The sequence below is a fragment of the Galendromus occidentalis genome, unplaced genomic scaffold, assembly GCF_000255335.2.
Source record: "Galendromus occidentalis unplaced genomic scaffold, Mocc_1.1 scf7180000077511, whole genome shotgun sequence".
Classification (NCBI taxonomy): domain Eukaryota; kingdom Metazoa; phylum Arthropoda; class Arachnida; order Mesostigmata; family Phytoseiidae; genus Galendromus; species Galendromus occidentalis.
The window spans coordinates 1,183,587-1,197,621 of NW_003805499.1; the positions used below are offsets into that span (position 1 = coordinate 1,183,587).

At 50.8% G+C, this 14,035-nt stretch overlaps 2 protein-coding genes across 2 annotated transcripts; one reads left to right on the forward strand and one right to left on the reverse strand.

Moving 5' to 3' along the window:
• Nucleotides 1–510: 510 nt before the first annotated feature.
• On the forward strand, nt 511–1,766 carry LOC114828413 (zinc finger protein 513-like). The gene is made up of 3 exons (XM_029112502.1): nt 511–674; nt 1,003–1,160; nt 1,334–1,766. Exons 1-3 carry the CDS (start codon nt 511–513, stop codon nt 1,558–1,560), a joined length of 549 nt encoding a protein of 182 aa, XP_028968335.1. The 3' UTR covers nt 1,561–1,766.
• A 1,712-nt stretch (nt 1,767–3,478) lies between these two features.
• On the reverse strand, nt 3,479–11,329 carry LOC100901133 (mucin-5AC-like). Its single transcript, XM_029112503.1, has 5 exons — nt 11,324–11,329; nt 8,227–8,339; nt 7,705–8,095; nt 6,129–7,596; nt 3,479–4,086 (listed from the first exon to the last, which is right to left on the reverse strand). The coding sequence occupies exons 1-5, from the start codon at nt 11,327–11,329 to the stop codon at nt 3,623–3,625; spliced, it is 2,442 nt and encodes an 813-aa protein (XP_028968336.1). The 3' UTR covers nt 3,479–3,622.
• Nucleotides 11,330–14,035: the final 2,706 nt, after the last annotated feature.

Here is a 14,035-nt window from a genome sequence, read left to right on the forward strand (position 1 = left end):
TGGTTCGGGTGGCTAACCAGCGTCTATTCTTCCAGATCGGATCGACTTACGATAATGACGACAACAGCAAACTTATGGATTTATCGTTCGGATGGCGATAGGGATTACGCTTTGAGAGGGATTAAAAATAAACGTCGAGATTGGTGCCGTTCTCCTTCCGCGGACTCGAGGCGACATGGGGGAAATAACATGATCCTCCGCGCTCCCGGGAGCGCGAACTCGCGCTTGTGCTATCGCGGAAAGGTCTCGCGACTTTCTGCGGATTCTTGCTTGCTCCATACTCCTTCTGCGGTCAAATGGCAGATGCTTCGTTTTCCAGGCCCGTCCTCGGGAGCGGTAGCGACCACAAGGCAACTAATTTGCGTCATTCTTTCTCTTCGAGCAGGCGCTCCGTCAGCTGCAAAACTATCTAAACGGACTATTTCCGTTTCGTGGGATGGAAACGCCGTCCCGGGAATGCTGAAGAGCGAAATTAGCCCAGGACCGATTCCCGATTACGGACCCCAAGACATGACAATCGCGAACTTGAATAAAGATTCGTCGAGCAGCAGCTGCAGCAGCAGCGACTCCGCCCCGACAACGCCGGTCTCAACGACTGCTACGTCCGCTGATGGAGAGAAAAAATATACCTGTGACTTCTGTAACTACTCCAGCACCTGGCCTAGCCACCTAAAGTAAGCAAGACGATGCTTCGGAATAGTGTTCGATGATTCCATATTTGCGGTCAATCCCGGAATATTCCCGTGTCTGGTCGTCGCTTTCTTCCGACTACCGGCAGACAAGGTCTCCGACAATCAGACTGTCCGCACCTGTTCCGGATTTCGGGAGCTCTTAGAGGAGATCCGTCACATTAGTGCGACTTGTGGTGTTCAAAAGCTGATTCGCAAGCTCGGTGCACCGTCTCTCTAATGATAATGACCTTTTTGTCTGGTAAACTGATGACCAATGAATGATGCGGGAAGTCTTCGGCATATTCGAACGGCGGAATTTTTCACATTTCAGATTGCACCGAATGCGGCATACCGGAGAAAAACCTTACGCTTGTCAAGAGTGTAGCTTTCAAACCGCTTGGGTCGGCGATTTGAAACGACACCAAAGGGTACACACAGGAGAACGACCTTACGCGTGTCAGTATTGTGACTTCTCTACAGCGCAGAAAGGTGAATTTCCCTCGTGCATATCGAGAAGTTCTGGAAGAGCGCCAGTAACGATCCTTGAAGTCCAGTGCGAAGCGCTCCTATTCGCGAGCCGATCCGCGCCTCATATCTCCCACTCGATCGGAGTCAGCTTTGAATAGAGTACACAATTCGAATGAGCCCTTTCCTCTCAACAGGTAATTTGAACACGCATATGCGGCGATATCACATGAAAAACCTTCCTCACATGTCGCCGGTGAACCCAACGCTTACAGCTGGTCTGCTGACCTCCTTGGCAACCGCTCCTGTAGAGCCTCTAGAGGCTTCATTGTTCCATCAGATGGCATTTCCTCTGGCAGCCCTCGCTCAAGCTCCTCCTCCGAGGTCGCCCCCGGGATGCGCAGGGAAACAATCTCCTAGATAATAGTTAGGTATTAGTTCGAAAGGAATTCCGTCGACAGACCCATCCCCGGATGAGAATGAAAGGACAATCGCATTCGGTTGCCCCTACTAGCTCCAGATGACGAGGAAGGAGTTTTGCTGATATGAATTATAACGCACTTTTTTTGTATTGAGCGCTCCGTAGCTCATCTATTGAGAACAACAGATTCAATAGGATCATGCGAAGCGTTTGTGTGCATGATTGAGAGTAATGAGAGACCTCGGGAATACTTTTGTAATTATCATACCAATAATCGCCTCGATCCCGATGAAATAGTGACGAGACAGGGAGTTTTTTGAAACGATCGTGCAATACTATACGAACCGAGATGAGAACACACGGCAATCCACACGAACACACTCACACGATCATCTCTGACAGACAAGGGAACGAATGTCATTGAGCTGACCTCACTCGATGCTTGGAGACTAAGAAAGAGCATTTTAGATGTCACGTGATATCGAGCAACGAATCGGATGGAATTTTTTCCAGAACGAAGGGAATAGCTGTGAGGAGAGGAGCCCCTGATTGATGGAGCCATTAACCCTCTCGCGGGTTGAGAATGTACCTTAGAAAGAGCGTAGTAATCCATGTGAATTACATACGAGTTGTTAGAGCCGAGATTGAAGACTGTTGTACAAAAGGCTGATGTCAACGAAAGCTTGACCGATGTTCATGGTATTTATTGCCTTTGTTGAAGGTGTGTTTGCTGAGTGGAATCGAAGCCTCGATACCGCGTAAGCGGGGGGCTTGAGAATGCATTTGAATGGAGACTGGTGAGATTCGGAGCTTCGAACGAAGTCATGCAGCAGATCTGATCTATGCGCGGAACATCTTGAAAGACGCTCTCGAGCACGTTCTCTGCATGTCTCCGTTCGAAGGCGGCGACATTACAACTCAGGAACAGCTGAATCTTGGGGAAGATGCGGCCGGCTTCCGGGCTCCGAGCGAGAATCAATAGTGAGAACTGTCGGTGAGAGTGAGAGGTAAAAGCGAGCTGTGACATATTATGTATTTTTCTCCGAGGACGCAAGATTTTCCTTTACTTATTATTTTCTGATTCACGGAAACATACAGCTTGAATCGAAAGCTAAGCGAGTTAGTTTCATCCGCTGGTTGTGTGAGCGCCAAAGTTTCCAATGTTTCTGAAGAGAAGGAGTTTCCAGCTGTATTGTTCGAATTCAGGTGGTTCGACTCTGAGATTTCGCGGATCATTCCGAGAATCGCCGGACAATGAATTCCGGAGGACTGGAGTTTAATTTATTTTTTGACGCACGGAACCGAGTCGGAGGGATAGCTCTTTCCGGCCTACATTGTTCGAGCTTAAATTTAATGTAAAGTTCATTAACCCGTCGCGTGGTTACGTTACCAGCGTCCTGACTCGAGCACGGACTAGGCTCCCGATCCTCATGAGTTTCGATGAGACAGCGACGCGGACGACCGCAGAAAACTTGATTGAGAATTGTTCGGGAACCGACTAGACATGCAAGCTGCGAGAGATCTTGGGGACGCCCGTGGAGGCTGGTCCTGCTTTGAGTCGTTAGTGACAGGAATGATGTGAAACGCGTCCAATCAGCTGACTCTGCCGGGGGAAAGTTGGCAGCGACAAGCAGAGCGAGTCCGATCCCGGTGAACAGGGTTTTAGCCACGAATGTTGTTCAGCAATACTTTTTTCCCACAATAAAAGTCGTATTTATATTCTGCCTCTGAGGAGGATTCACTCCGCGAAGGGACGAGAAATTCTCTAGAAAAATGAAAAAAGGGGATTTCTGTGACAAATATGCCCGCGCTGAGGACTCCGTTCCAGCTTGAGAGCAACGTCCGACGAGAGCAAGCTGAGGGAGCGGTGAAGAAGCCGAGATCCGTTGCAATAAATAAAAATTTATTTTTGCCACTCAATTTTCAAGAAGAGAATTTCTTCTCTGCAACTTATACGTCAAGTAAGAGAAGAGCTCCGAGTCCAGCGGAGCAACGACATTCATTCTTTGAGTACATGGTTGAGCTCAAACGCTGATTCATTCGAGTCGACGACTCTCGTCCGCGTCTAGCGTCTTTTGTAGTAATTGTTGTACTGATTGACCGCCTTCGCCACAGTGACCACAGAGTCGTGCAGCGAAGTCGAATTTGGCCCGCCCAGGAACAGATGTAGCACCTTGGCGTTGACCGCGACTCCTGCCAGCTCCTCGGGACTCGAGACATCGATCTTCACCGGACTCAGGGGAACTAGACGCCGACGAGGGTGAGGGAGACCATTCGCGGTTTTCCCCGTCCGGTCCGTGATCTGAGGATCCTCTCGCTCCAGATTCGGGTTGAGCTCGGTGGTTGTCTTGGTCAGACCAAAAAGCCAACTAGTCGTTGTTCCACTGATTGTAGTCGACGGTGGGAGCGGCGTCGTAGCCTTCTCTTTGACGTTCTTGGACTTGATGTCGTTTTCACCGAAAACCTTCGGGATGCGCGACCCCTTCTTTCGGAAAGGCGCATCGGAGTTCGAGAGTTGCGTCGTAGCTTCTGGAAGAGGAGATCGGAGATCCGTGAGTTCCGCGCGGGCGGTCGAAGCGCGATTGCGGAGAGTGGCCTTTCTTCGTTAGTTGATTAGATATTATTCGCTTCTACATTAGTTGCGTTCGGTGTCACGTGTTTTGTTATTAGGGAATTTTCGCTGGAAGAAACTCTCGTAGACTCACCGGCTTCAGTGGCTGAAGTGGTCGTGCTCATCGACATTTTCCGACGACGATCTGACAAGGTCGTTGTCGGCGGGTCTTTATCGGTTATTTTGGTAGCATGCGGGAAGTGGTTTGGAGTTATTTGGTCAGATGCATGAGGACTTGGGGGTTTGGCGGGGATTCGTGTGCTTCTCCTTATAAGTCCTATTCTGTGGGATTTCGTGTCCTGCGCATGTATGACCACGTTCTGCTTCGGTATTAGTGATTTTTTCTTGGAGAACACCCTTCTACGATTGATGTAGGAAAATTCCGTCCCTCCGTCGGCGTTAGCACCTTCGGCGGGTGTTGGAGTTGCGGGTGGAGGAAAAATTGTTTCTGAGAGTGGCACGTCTTTTGTTTGAGCACTGAGCGTAGTGAAGGTTGGCATCTTCTTTCTAGGGGGCTCACTAAGCGATGGCACGGATAGCGCTAGGTGCGGTTTGATTAGAGTCGTGTACGCATCTGACGGATCATCCGTCGCAGACTTTGTTTTTGTCGATATCGATACTGATATACTTGTCACTATTTCTATATTTGGCATTTCCGTCCCGCTGGGATCATTGGCAGACGTGGCCGGCTCTGTCGTAGAGACGACGTCCGGCGCTTTTGCCCGAAAACCATGTCCGCTGCCTGATCGCATGCGTCTGGGTCGCCATGCCGGCATATTTCCCCAGATCATGGGGTCGGACAGCGTTCTTCGTCTAGTGTTTCGTCTAACAGCCCTCCCGTAACTTTTCTCTTCGACTCCCTCGGACCTCATCGTGGTCCGCTCGACCTCAACAATTGTCGAATCTGTTTTCGCTTCCTCGCTCTTTTCGCCCGTATCGATTCTGACCGTAGTAGGATCTGCCGTTACTCCTACAGAAGTGAAGTCCGTCGTTGGTCCCGGCGTTGTGATCCCCGCGGTCGGCTCGGCGGTCGAAATTTCGCCCGTCAAGTCTACTTCCGAGGTTTCGGCTGGCATTCCGAAAGTGGTCGGAACCAACGGAGTTTCCGCGGTATCTGTCGTCGTAGAGACTGTCGTAGGCGACAGTGAACTTGTCTGTGGTGTGGGTGAGAGAGATGTTGTCATTTCTATGGTTGTAGCTTCCGAAGACGAATCAACGGTTGGCGAGTCCGAAAGTACTCTTGTCTGGGATTGAACTGTGGTCGGTGCTTCTGTTGTTTCCTCCATGGGGGGGAATGTGGTGGAGTCAGGGCTCGGAAAGCCCATTTCGGTTGTCGGCTCACTAATCGAGCCTTCCCTTGTGGTCCCATCATCTACCGTCGTCGTTTCTAAGATCGTGACCTCTGTATAGGGACCTGTTGTGGGCTCGAGAGTCGTAGGCTCAGGGCTTGTGGACTCGAGTGTTGTGAAATCGGTAGTGGTTTCAACAGTTGTGGGATGTGTGGTGGGCTCAGAAGTCGTGGTTTCTGTCATGAGCTCCGTGGTGGGCTCCGGGGTCGTTTGTTCCGTGGGGGCTTCTGTGATCGCTGATTCTGTTGTGGGCTCTGAGCTTGTGGGTTGAGTCGAGGACTCTGAGGTCGTGGGAATTGCTGTGATCTCAAAGGTGGTAGACTCTGTATCGGTCATTGTTTCAGTTTCACTTGTCGTACTTTCTCTTGTTGTCGATTCCATAGCCACAGTAGTCGATTCTGTCGTTGTCTCAGACATGGTCTCTACTGTCGCGGGGGCGGGGGGCTGCGTTGTGGGGACAGGTGTTGTTTTCCGCCTCCTATCACCCCTGAATGTTCTCATCTCTCTTGTCGTTGAGCTTGTCGCTTTTTTTTCTGTTGTCGTGGGTGTGACTTGTGCCGTCGTGAGTGTGTCTTGTGTTGTAGTGGTGTCAGTGGGCTCAGCCGTCATACCTTCAGTTGTTGTAGGTAATGTTGTTGTTGTAGGTTCGTCCATTGCCGTGACGGCGAGCGTTGTCGACGGCGCTTCTGTAGTTGTCGCCTCTTCCGTCGTCGTTGTTTCGACAGTCGTGGTCTCTGGTGTTGTCGATGCTTCGACGGTTGTAGTCGCGGGAGTGGTTGTCATCTCCTCGGTCGTTGTTGGCGCCATGGGGGTAGATTCGTCTCCGTCCGGAGTCGTCGGTTCTCTGAATCTCGTTGTCGTCTCGCTCGGATCCGTGGTTGCCGTAGTGGATTCCGTGGTCGTTGTCTCATCTGCCGCCGTCGTGGACTCGGTGGTTGTCTCTTCGGTCGTCGTCTCTTCGGTTGTCGGTTCTTCGGTGGTCGTTTCTTCATCGTTATCCTCGGTCGTGCTCTCGGCGAACTCATCCGACTCCTCTTCAGTGGTTGTCGTGGCTTCTGTCGTCGTCGTGGTGGTTGTAGGCGGCGCTTCGGTCCAAATGCGCGGATGCACTTTCAATTTGAAAGTCGGAGAATAACGCGGAGTATCTGGGGGCCACCTGCGTTTGTGCGCGGCGAAATGGATGGGGGAGTCTTGCCAGTTTATATGGGGATCCTCAGCGGTGCCGTTATTATGGGCATCCCCCTCAGCATCGGATCCCCTATGCGCGTTTTTTGAATCGTGGTCGTCATCGTCTTCGTACTCCACGTGCTCTTCGACAACGTCGTCCCCCCAGGTTGGACGTGGGGGCGCCCACGGCGACGCCGGTATCGAATGGTAGGCCTCGCTGGCCCAGCCTTTACGTTTCCTGGTACGTCGCGGCCTCAATCGTATTTGATGACTGGAGCTCGCCGCCGCTTCGGGTTCTCCGCTCCGCTTCGTGACTAGGTCCTTTTTCTTCTTGCTCGCAGAGCTCCTGCGAGGGGAGCTAGTGGTCGAAGTGGGTTTCTTCTTAGAGTTCTTTTTTGTGCTTTGATTGGACCGACTCTTCGAGGAACTCGAGGAAGCCGCTTTGGGTTTCCCGGGGCCCTTTCTCCTCTCCACGTTCTTCTTATTCGAGGACTTCGAGGTGAGGCTAGCGCTCTTCGACAGATTGCTCTTCTCGTTCTCCTCTTTGCATTCTTCGCTGTCCTTGTTGCTTTCCTCGGTGCAGTTCTTCTTCTTTTCAGGCCATTGCTCTTCAGGCCACCAGGGGAGGTGGGGCAGATCTTTGGGTTTTTCCCACGGGAAATGCTCTTCCGGTTCTGGCGGCGGGGGTCTCTGGAGTGGATCTTTGGTGCCCGATATGATTTTCACGTTTGGGCTCAGATGGAATCTGAACTTTACCGGAGGAATGCGGAGCTTTACATCGTTAATCTTGTACTGAGCTTCTTCTTTCCAGCCGTGGTCGTCGTGATGTTTATCGTCCCAGGGATGATCTTCGTTTTTCTCGCTCCAGTGGGGGTCAGGAGGGGGACGATGACTTTTGAGTTTTATGTGACCCTAAACAGGAAAAGCAAACGTTAAGTGTTCAGTGCACGCAACGAGGGGCAAGACTGTTTTATTTTGGTTCGATGACAAATGGAAGCTGGAATCCTGACCAACACTTACATCATGCGCCGGGTTGAGCAACGGAGGCTTGTATTCTTCGACATGTGGCTCCTCATCTTCTTCTTCGATCACCTCTTCCTCAACCACGTGTCCGTGATGATGGCCGTGATGATGATGATGGTCGTCGTCATGGGGTTCCCACCCTCCTCGATGAGTCTTTTTCTTCGATGCATGTTCTTCTCCGGGTGGAGTAAATGGACCACTGCTGCTCCCACGGCCGCCGCCAGTGCGGCCGCTCCGACTAACTCGCTGCGATGTCGCTGGTTTCGGTGGTCGAGCGTGGCTCTGGGCCGAGGACTCCGGTGGTTCGAAAGGAGAGGCTTGAGAACCGACGGGCTCATCGAACGCGCGACGCACGCGTCTCGATGACAACTGTCGGGTTATGGGGTGTCTGGAATGCCCGAAAGCTCAAATTAGAAAGGGGAGTTGCCCCCAAGAAGAATCGAGCTCGTTCTATCGAATGTTATCGATGATAACCATTGAAATCGATCGAGAAATCTAACGGGAAATAGTTGAACTAACCTTTGTGCTAGAACTTGATCGCACTTCAAGTGGGATCCCGATTCTTTGTCGTTGCAGGAATGCAGCGCCGGACCAGCGGCGCAAAGCACGCCTAGCGTGATTACTGGAAGGTACTGAAAAGTTCGAGGAGATCTATTAATACCGCGCGAAATTCATTTCGACAGAGCATGGTCTAAGAATCTCCCGTCTCGGAATTCTCAGATGAAAAGCAAGCATCCAACTTTGATCGCGGAATGAGAAAAAAGCCGATGGGAATCGCGACTGGTTTCGGTCCGAGCTTCGCGGTCATTTCCATTGGTCGGAGTGAAAAAAATCTTTGTATGCGACCGACAGAGACGATCGGGGACCGATCGTGGGCTCGAACTTCATTAAAAGTAACAAAAAAGGAAATCTCAGGCCTAGATGAGAGATCCGTTGAGGAATCATCAAATTTCCTGCTTTTTCCTCAAATGATTGGAGACGGACCGCGTAGAAAAGACCCGGAAACTCCGGATGCTCACGAGTTCCCGGTCCTTGTGCTTTCCTGCTATCGACACAACGGCGGAATCTCCACCGACTATTCCTATCCTAAGGTGACCGCGATCGCTTCATGGTCGTATTTTCGATCTTCTGACCTCCGATAACTCTGAGAGTGACCCGCGAAACTCCATAGCGCTTGAATTCAGGACTCTCGATTTTCTTCTCTCGGTCTGATGCGCGGGAGTATCAATGTGAGGCGCATTTTCCGGCCGAAGTTTCCAGAACGAGTGAATGGAGAGTGTTCATTTGCGGGAAATTCTGCCCTGGACGTTCCGTGCATGAGGCTGTTCCATGAGAAATTCTGTTCCCAGCTCCTGGTAACCGCCGACGGAGGTCTGATCGTGAGAGCATCGATAGTTTATATCGCATGTTCCTGGTTTTCGTCCTTGGACCGCAGGCGCTAAATGTCGATCGGAACGATCGCAATGGTCCCGAATTCGCGCTCGAACGAGACATGTCTTATTCGGGTCTTGATCGGGTTTGAAAGCAAATGGGAACGCATTCCAGGGGAACTTTGGGACACAATAGTTCCGAGCATCGCCAGGCAACCGCATGTTCTCTGACGGAAGACTTCGTTCGTTGAACGTTCAAGACGTTCGATTGAAGCATCGCAGTCGACGTCGTCGCTGTCATCGTCGGCGGAGCCGAGTCGAACGCTGTTGCCACGCTGGTGGCATCGTCTCCTGCATCGCCGATGCCGCCGCTTGCCGCTGCCGGCTAGGCAGACCTCTTTCGACTTGCGCAAGAGAACAACATCGGTAAATTTTCGTTTCGCTGAATCCGCAACACGCAGCGTTTCGAATGAGGAGCCACTAAGGCCAGAGGTGTTCTACAGTCATGAGCGAATGGAGTGACCCTAGGTGTGGGAATTTCTCATTCCAGCCCGATCGCTTCGGAAGCAGTTTAGTGCGAGCGAATATATGTATCTACCGCCCGAGCCCCCGGCCTGTCTCCCGTAACGCATGTACGAGATTTCCTACCAGGGGGTCTGTCAGGTGGACATTTCATGAATTTCCAAGGGATTCTAAGCTTTCCTCTGACGGTCGAACGCTTCACTTTGCTTCAACCATAAGGAGCACCAGACGTCTTCGCTGGGGAGCCGTTATCGGACGTCGGGGATGAAAACAAATCCACGGTCGGCTGACAGCGCTAATAACGGCACTTTCACCGCTCGGATATCGACGCTACGCGAGCTGAGCTCCCGAGAAACTGAAAACCTCCCATTCCTCAGGAATACACACGTTAAATTCTAATTTCGTAACCGAAATGTTTTTCGCTCCCGATTTGAGGGAAAATCGAGGAAAGATGAACGGGTGGTTCTCTTGAGAAGTCGGTCCGCAAACTATCATGTACACATATCAGATCCTCAGTTCGAATCCACGGGAAGGTCCGATGAGACTGGATTCGAGAAGTCTGCGATCGATCACGACGGTACAAACGCCCCTTGTTCGGTTCATCGTCATCGAGCTAACAGAAAGATAGCCGAGCATTGGCACCGCGGAACACGATATAGCACTTGAGCGGCCGGCGAACTTCCGGTGCCGCGATCACGTGTTACGAGGAATTACAGCCGTGCAGCTGCTATCGGTTGATGCCGTTATGCAATCTTGTTACATGCTCGCCTGCCGTGAGCAAGTTCACTGAATCATCATTTTGGTTGCCCTCGCAGACGTAGCTCTCATTGGATGTCAATTCATTTGACCAATGAGTTTCTTGCAGATCGGATGGCTCCATCACCGATAAATCGTGATAGGAATCGGCGGGCGCAAGACTTTAGAGATATCACGTCAACTACCATGGACATGATCGAATCGTTTATCATGTCCCATGTGAGCTGTAATCAACTCACTGGAACGCATCGACGCTATGGAGCTTTTTGATTGCCTTGGGCAGGTTACGATTGTGAATGGCGTGACGATTTGTCTAGTCTATGCATCAACCCCCGGAGCATTCCGGCATAGCTCCCCTATCATTCGATTGTGAGGCCGTGGAAGATTCTGAAGAATTTCGAGGAGAACTTCATTCTGCTTCCGAGCCGGGATCCCGGCATCTTCATCCATTCCCTATTCTATTCCATTCTATTCATGGTTTACCGTATTTCGCTCCCGTTCCCCGATCGCAGATGCGGAAGATGAGGATAGTTTTTATTTTTGATCGAGAAAGGTGTCCGATACTGCGACTTGTTCGTCGGCCGTCACTCATTCGATTGGATCGAGCGTGCAAGCCGTCAAATCGTTCGGAATTCACTCGGCGTGGCGTTGTTCCGACGATTCGTCTCGGTCCTGACATGAAGGGAATCAAAATAGCTGCGAAGTCTCGATGACTTACTCTGACCGCACGGGAAAATCATGCTTGACTGGTTTCAAAACTTTTCTCTCCTTTCGATGCTCTGCCGACTGTTCCCCCCTTTAAATGACCGTATCACAATGTGGCCGATCGCGAAGCGAAACAGTCTACAGGTACGCGGCATGGGCACAGCAGCCTCAAGCTATTGATTGTTGATCATCATAAACTAATGAATACGGATCCTGAAATGCTCCGCGGTACTTTTCCCCTGGATGAAAATATCGGATCTCACCTTCATCGTACAGCGGTGAAAACCCATGGACGAGCAACACAAACTGATTCAACAAACATAGCTACACTGTATTGCATCGAAACGTTGATGGCATTTCTTTTGGCCGACCGGATTGCCACTGACGGCAGCGGGGCCAAAGTCGGAACGGGGCAACCCGACGCGCGAACCGGCGGAGGAGGGGGAATGGGTGAGAAGGCAGCAGTCGGTTCTCAGACCAAACAAATAATGCTATCGAATGCTCGCCGGACCGACGAAGGAAAAACAAAAATAAATGACGATTTTCAAAGCTTGATCTCAAGACGGAGAAGGAGTCAAAACGCTCCATCTCGCTGCGCCACCTGACCCCCTGGGAAAGAACGCAGTTTAGAAATCCTGCCGGCTCGCTTAGTTTCTCTCGATTGAATTCTCCCCTGACGGTAATCTTCGGTCGTAGGGAATTCCGGAGCATTTCGACATCCCTCGTCCACAGTATGTTTACTTTCCCGTATAGATTGTCTAGGTACTTCGGTTAACTACCAGGGATAGATATCGTACGCCATTCCGTTTTTGGAATCCCCAAATCCAGTCCCTGTAGGAAAAAAACAGCAATCTCCGTCTGTCTGGGCGATTTGCTCCTAGAAGGCCAGCGACGAAAGATGATTGATCGAGAAAATTCAAATGAGAGGAAACTGCTTCGCCGCAATGTCGGAAGTCACCCGAGACAAATCATTTTCGTTTCCTCAACCAGGACTGACAGGTTTCCAAACACGTATTGGAAACTGACGGTTCAATTAACTCTCCTCGACGACATCCACATTAGCGGTCGATGATCGAATTTAACGACTGGGAATGCGGATAGCTAGAGTTTGAACTCACCAGAGCGCGATGAGGAGCGAGGACCCATGAATCTGTTTCTCACATAAGGGTGGTGGGGATGGAGACAAAGATAGCAATGGAGCCGATTCCCGCGAGGAAGGACTTCCGAAGCTGGCCTTTAGGCTCTATGGGCAGGTGAATCTAGATTTGCTTTTGTTGCAATCGCTTCTCAGGAGTCATTGGATAAGGATCGAGCTCTACGGTGTGCCGGCGCGTCAAATGATGTGCATCGATTGTTCATATTCAAATGGGAATGTTTCTCCGATCACAATTGAATAATTTTGATTGAGGAGAATGAACTTTTCGCTCTCTGGGATGACGAAAAATAGACCCCCCGATGGCTTCCCCAAATGTGGCAGGGTCGAGCTCCCAGGAACTGGTCTCGATCGGCGGATACTTTAGCAGATCATTGTGTAATGTTCTCCCAGCTTTCCGTGACAACGTTTTGAGACCCGGAGGTCGCCGTATCTTTCTCCGTTGGAGACTGAAGCACTATACGCGACCAGGAGGAGAGAGATGAAGACGGATCTCCGGAGATCCGGTTTGCACATGGCTAGAGGCAAGCGAACAATTGGATCCTCATCTGTGCGCTTAGGCCCGTCGAATACGAAAATGGAGGAAAGTAATGGAGATTCCAAAAAGCCCGGAGATGTCGAGCCCCTCAGGAACAATCCAGTTATCAAGGAAATGCCGAAGGTCACTTCAGACACTACGACGCCGGAACGATGAGCCAGAAGGGATGCGACTGAAATTAATACGATGCCGGATATCCGAGCTGATGCATCGGAGAATCCCGAAGTTTTCCTCCCCCAGTTCAAGATTAGTCAATAGAGACTTGAACTCGAAATCGATCGGTAGTTTAGCGGTCATAGAGGAACCTTGGATGTTTACAACAGAAACTCCTTTACGTCGGGTAGATATAAGTATTTGGAAAAGAGACACGGACATGCGCTTTGTTGTCGGAAGGTCGGCGAGTCTCGGAGAGTGTCCGCGGGATCGCTCTAGAAACCTAACCCGACGCGGAATTACGGCGAACGCCGGCCACATGTTCCAAGCGCTCATCATGGATGCGTAGATGAACATCCTCAAGGTTGAGATAACGGGAGAAGCGTCTATGTGATTTCCTTGAGTTGTTTCGTTTCGCCCAGTCAAATACTCTACCCATCGAGACGAATGACGTATAGGTATGTATAGAGAATTGTAGGATATTTAAGACGCGATGAGAGGGCCCCGAGAAGGTCCCATCACCCGCGAAAGAAGATTTGAAAGAATTCCTCTATACACGACGGCAGACACTTCCAGGTATCCGACTTATCGGAGAAGATCTGATCCAACTACCAAGTTGACTTTCAGTGAGAGCGACGTTTCCTTATGCTCTCCTAACGAGCCCTCGAGTCGGACGTCCGCCGGAGACGCCTCTCGACGTTCGCCGGCGGGCATGAATGAGAAGCTATCGCATGCTCATACAAATATCGTCTAGACCAGAGACCTTCTGACCGAGATAATCATACATCTTCGGTAAAACTGCTTTTGTAGTGTTGGGAATGTCGGTATTGTTGGGAATAAGATAGGCATGATCCATGAGGAAATGAATTCAGCTAGAAGAAGTACCGCTCGTACTTCCTTGTTTTCGGACGTGCTTTTGATCAAACGTCAGATACAGGGGTGCTTTTCAACGACACATTGTCGATGCTTCATTGTCAATCCAGCCCGACCGGTGAAAATGCATATGCGTACAGCCGAATTGAATCGAACTGCGCGGCGAGCATAGACGAGGCATACGAGATCTCCGAGAGCCCAGAAGCCCTCAGAGGAAGTGTATTTGGCACTGAAGTCCCTCTCCGAGACCATCACCAC

Coding starts and splice junctions, on each gene's coding strand:
- LOC114828413 (XM_029112502.1), top strand. CDS start 511: ATGACAATCGCGAACTTGAATAAAGATTCGTCGAGCAGCAGCTGCAGC. Junction 675..1,002: donor ACCTGGCCTAGCCACCTAAA/GTAAGCAAGACG, acceptor TTCACATTTCAG/ATTGCACCGAATGCGGCATA. Junction 1,161..1,333: donor CTTCTCTACAGCGCAGAAAG/GTGAATTTCCCT, acceptor TCCTCTCAACAG/GTAATTTGAACACGCATATG.
- LOC100901133 (XM_029112503.1), bottom strand. Junction 8,096..8,226: donor GATCAAGTTCTAGCACAAAG/GTTAGTTCAACT, acceptor CGGGCATTCCAG/ACACCCCATAACCCGACAGT. Junction 7,597..7,704: donor TGCTCAACCCGGCGCATGAT/GTAAGTGTTGGT, acceptor TTTCCTGTTTAG/GGTCACATAAAACTCAAAAG.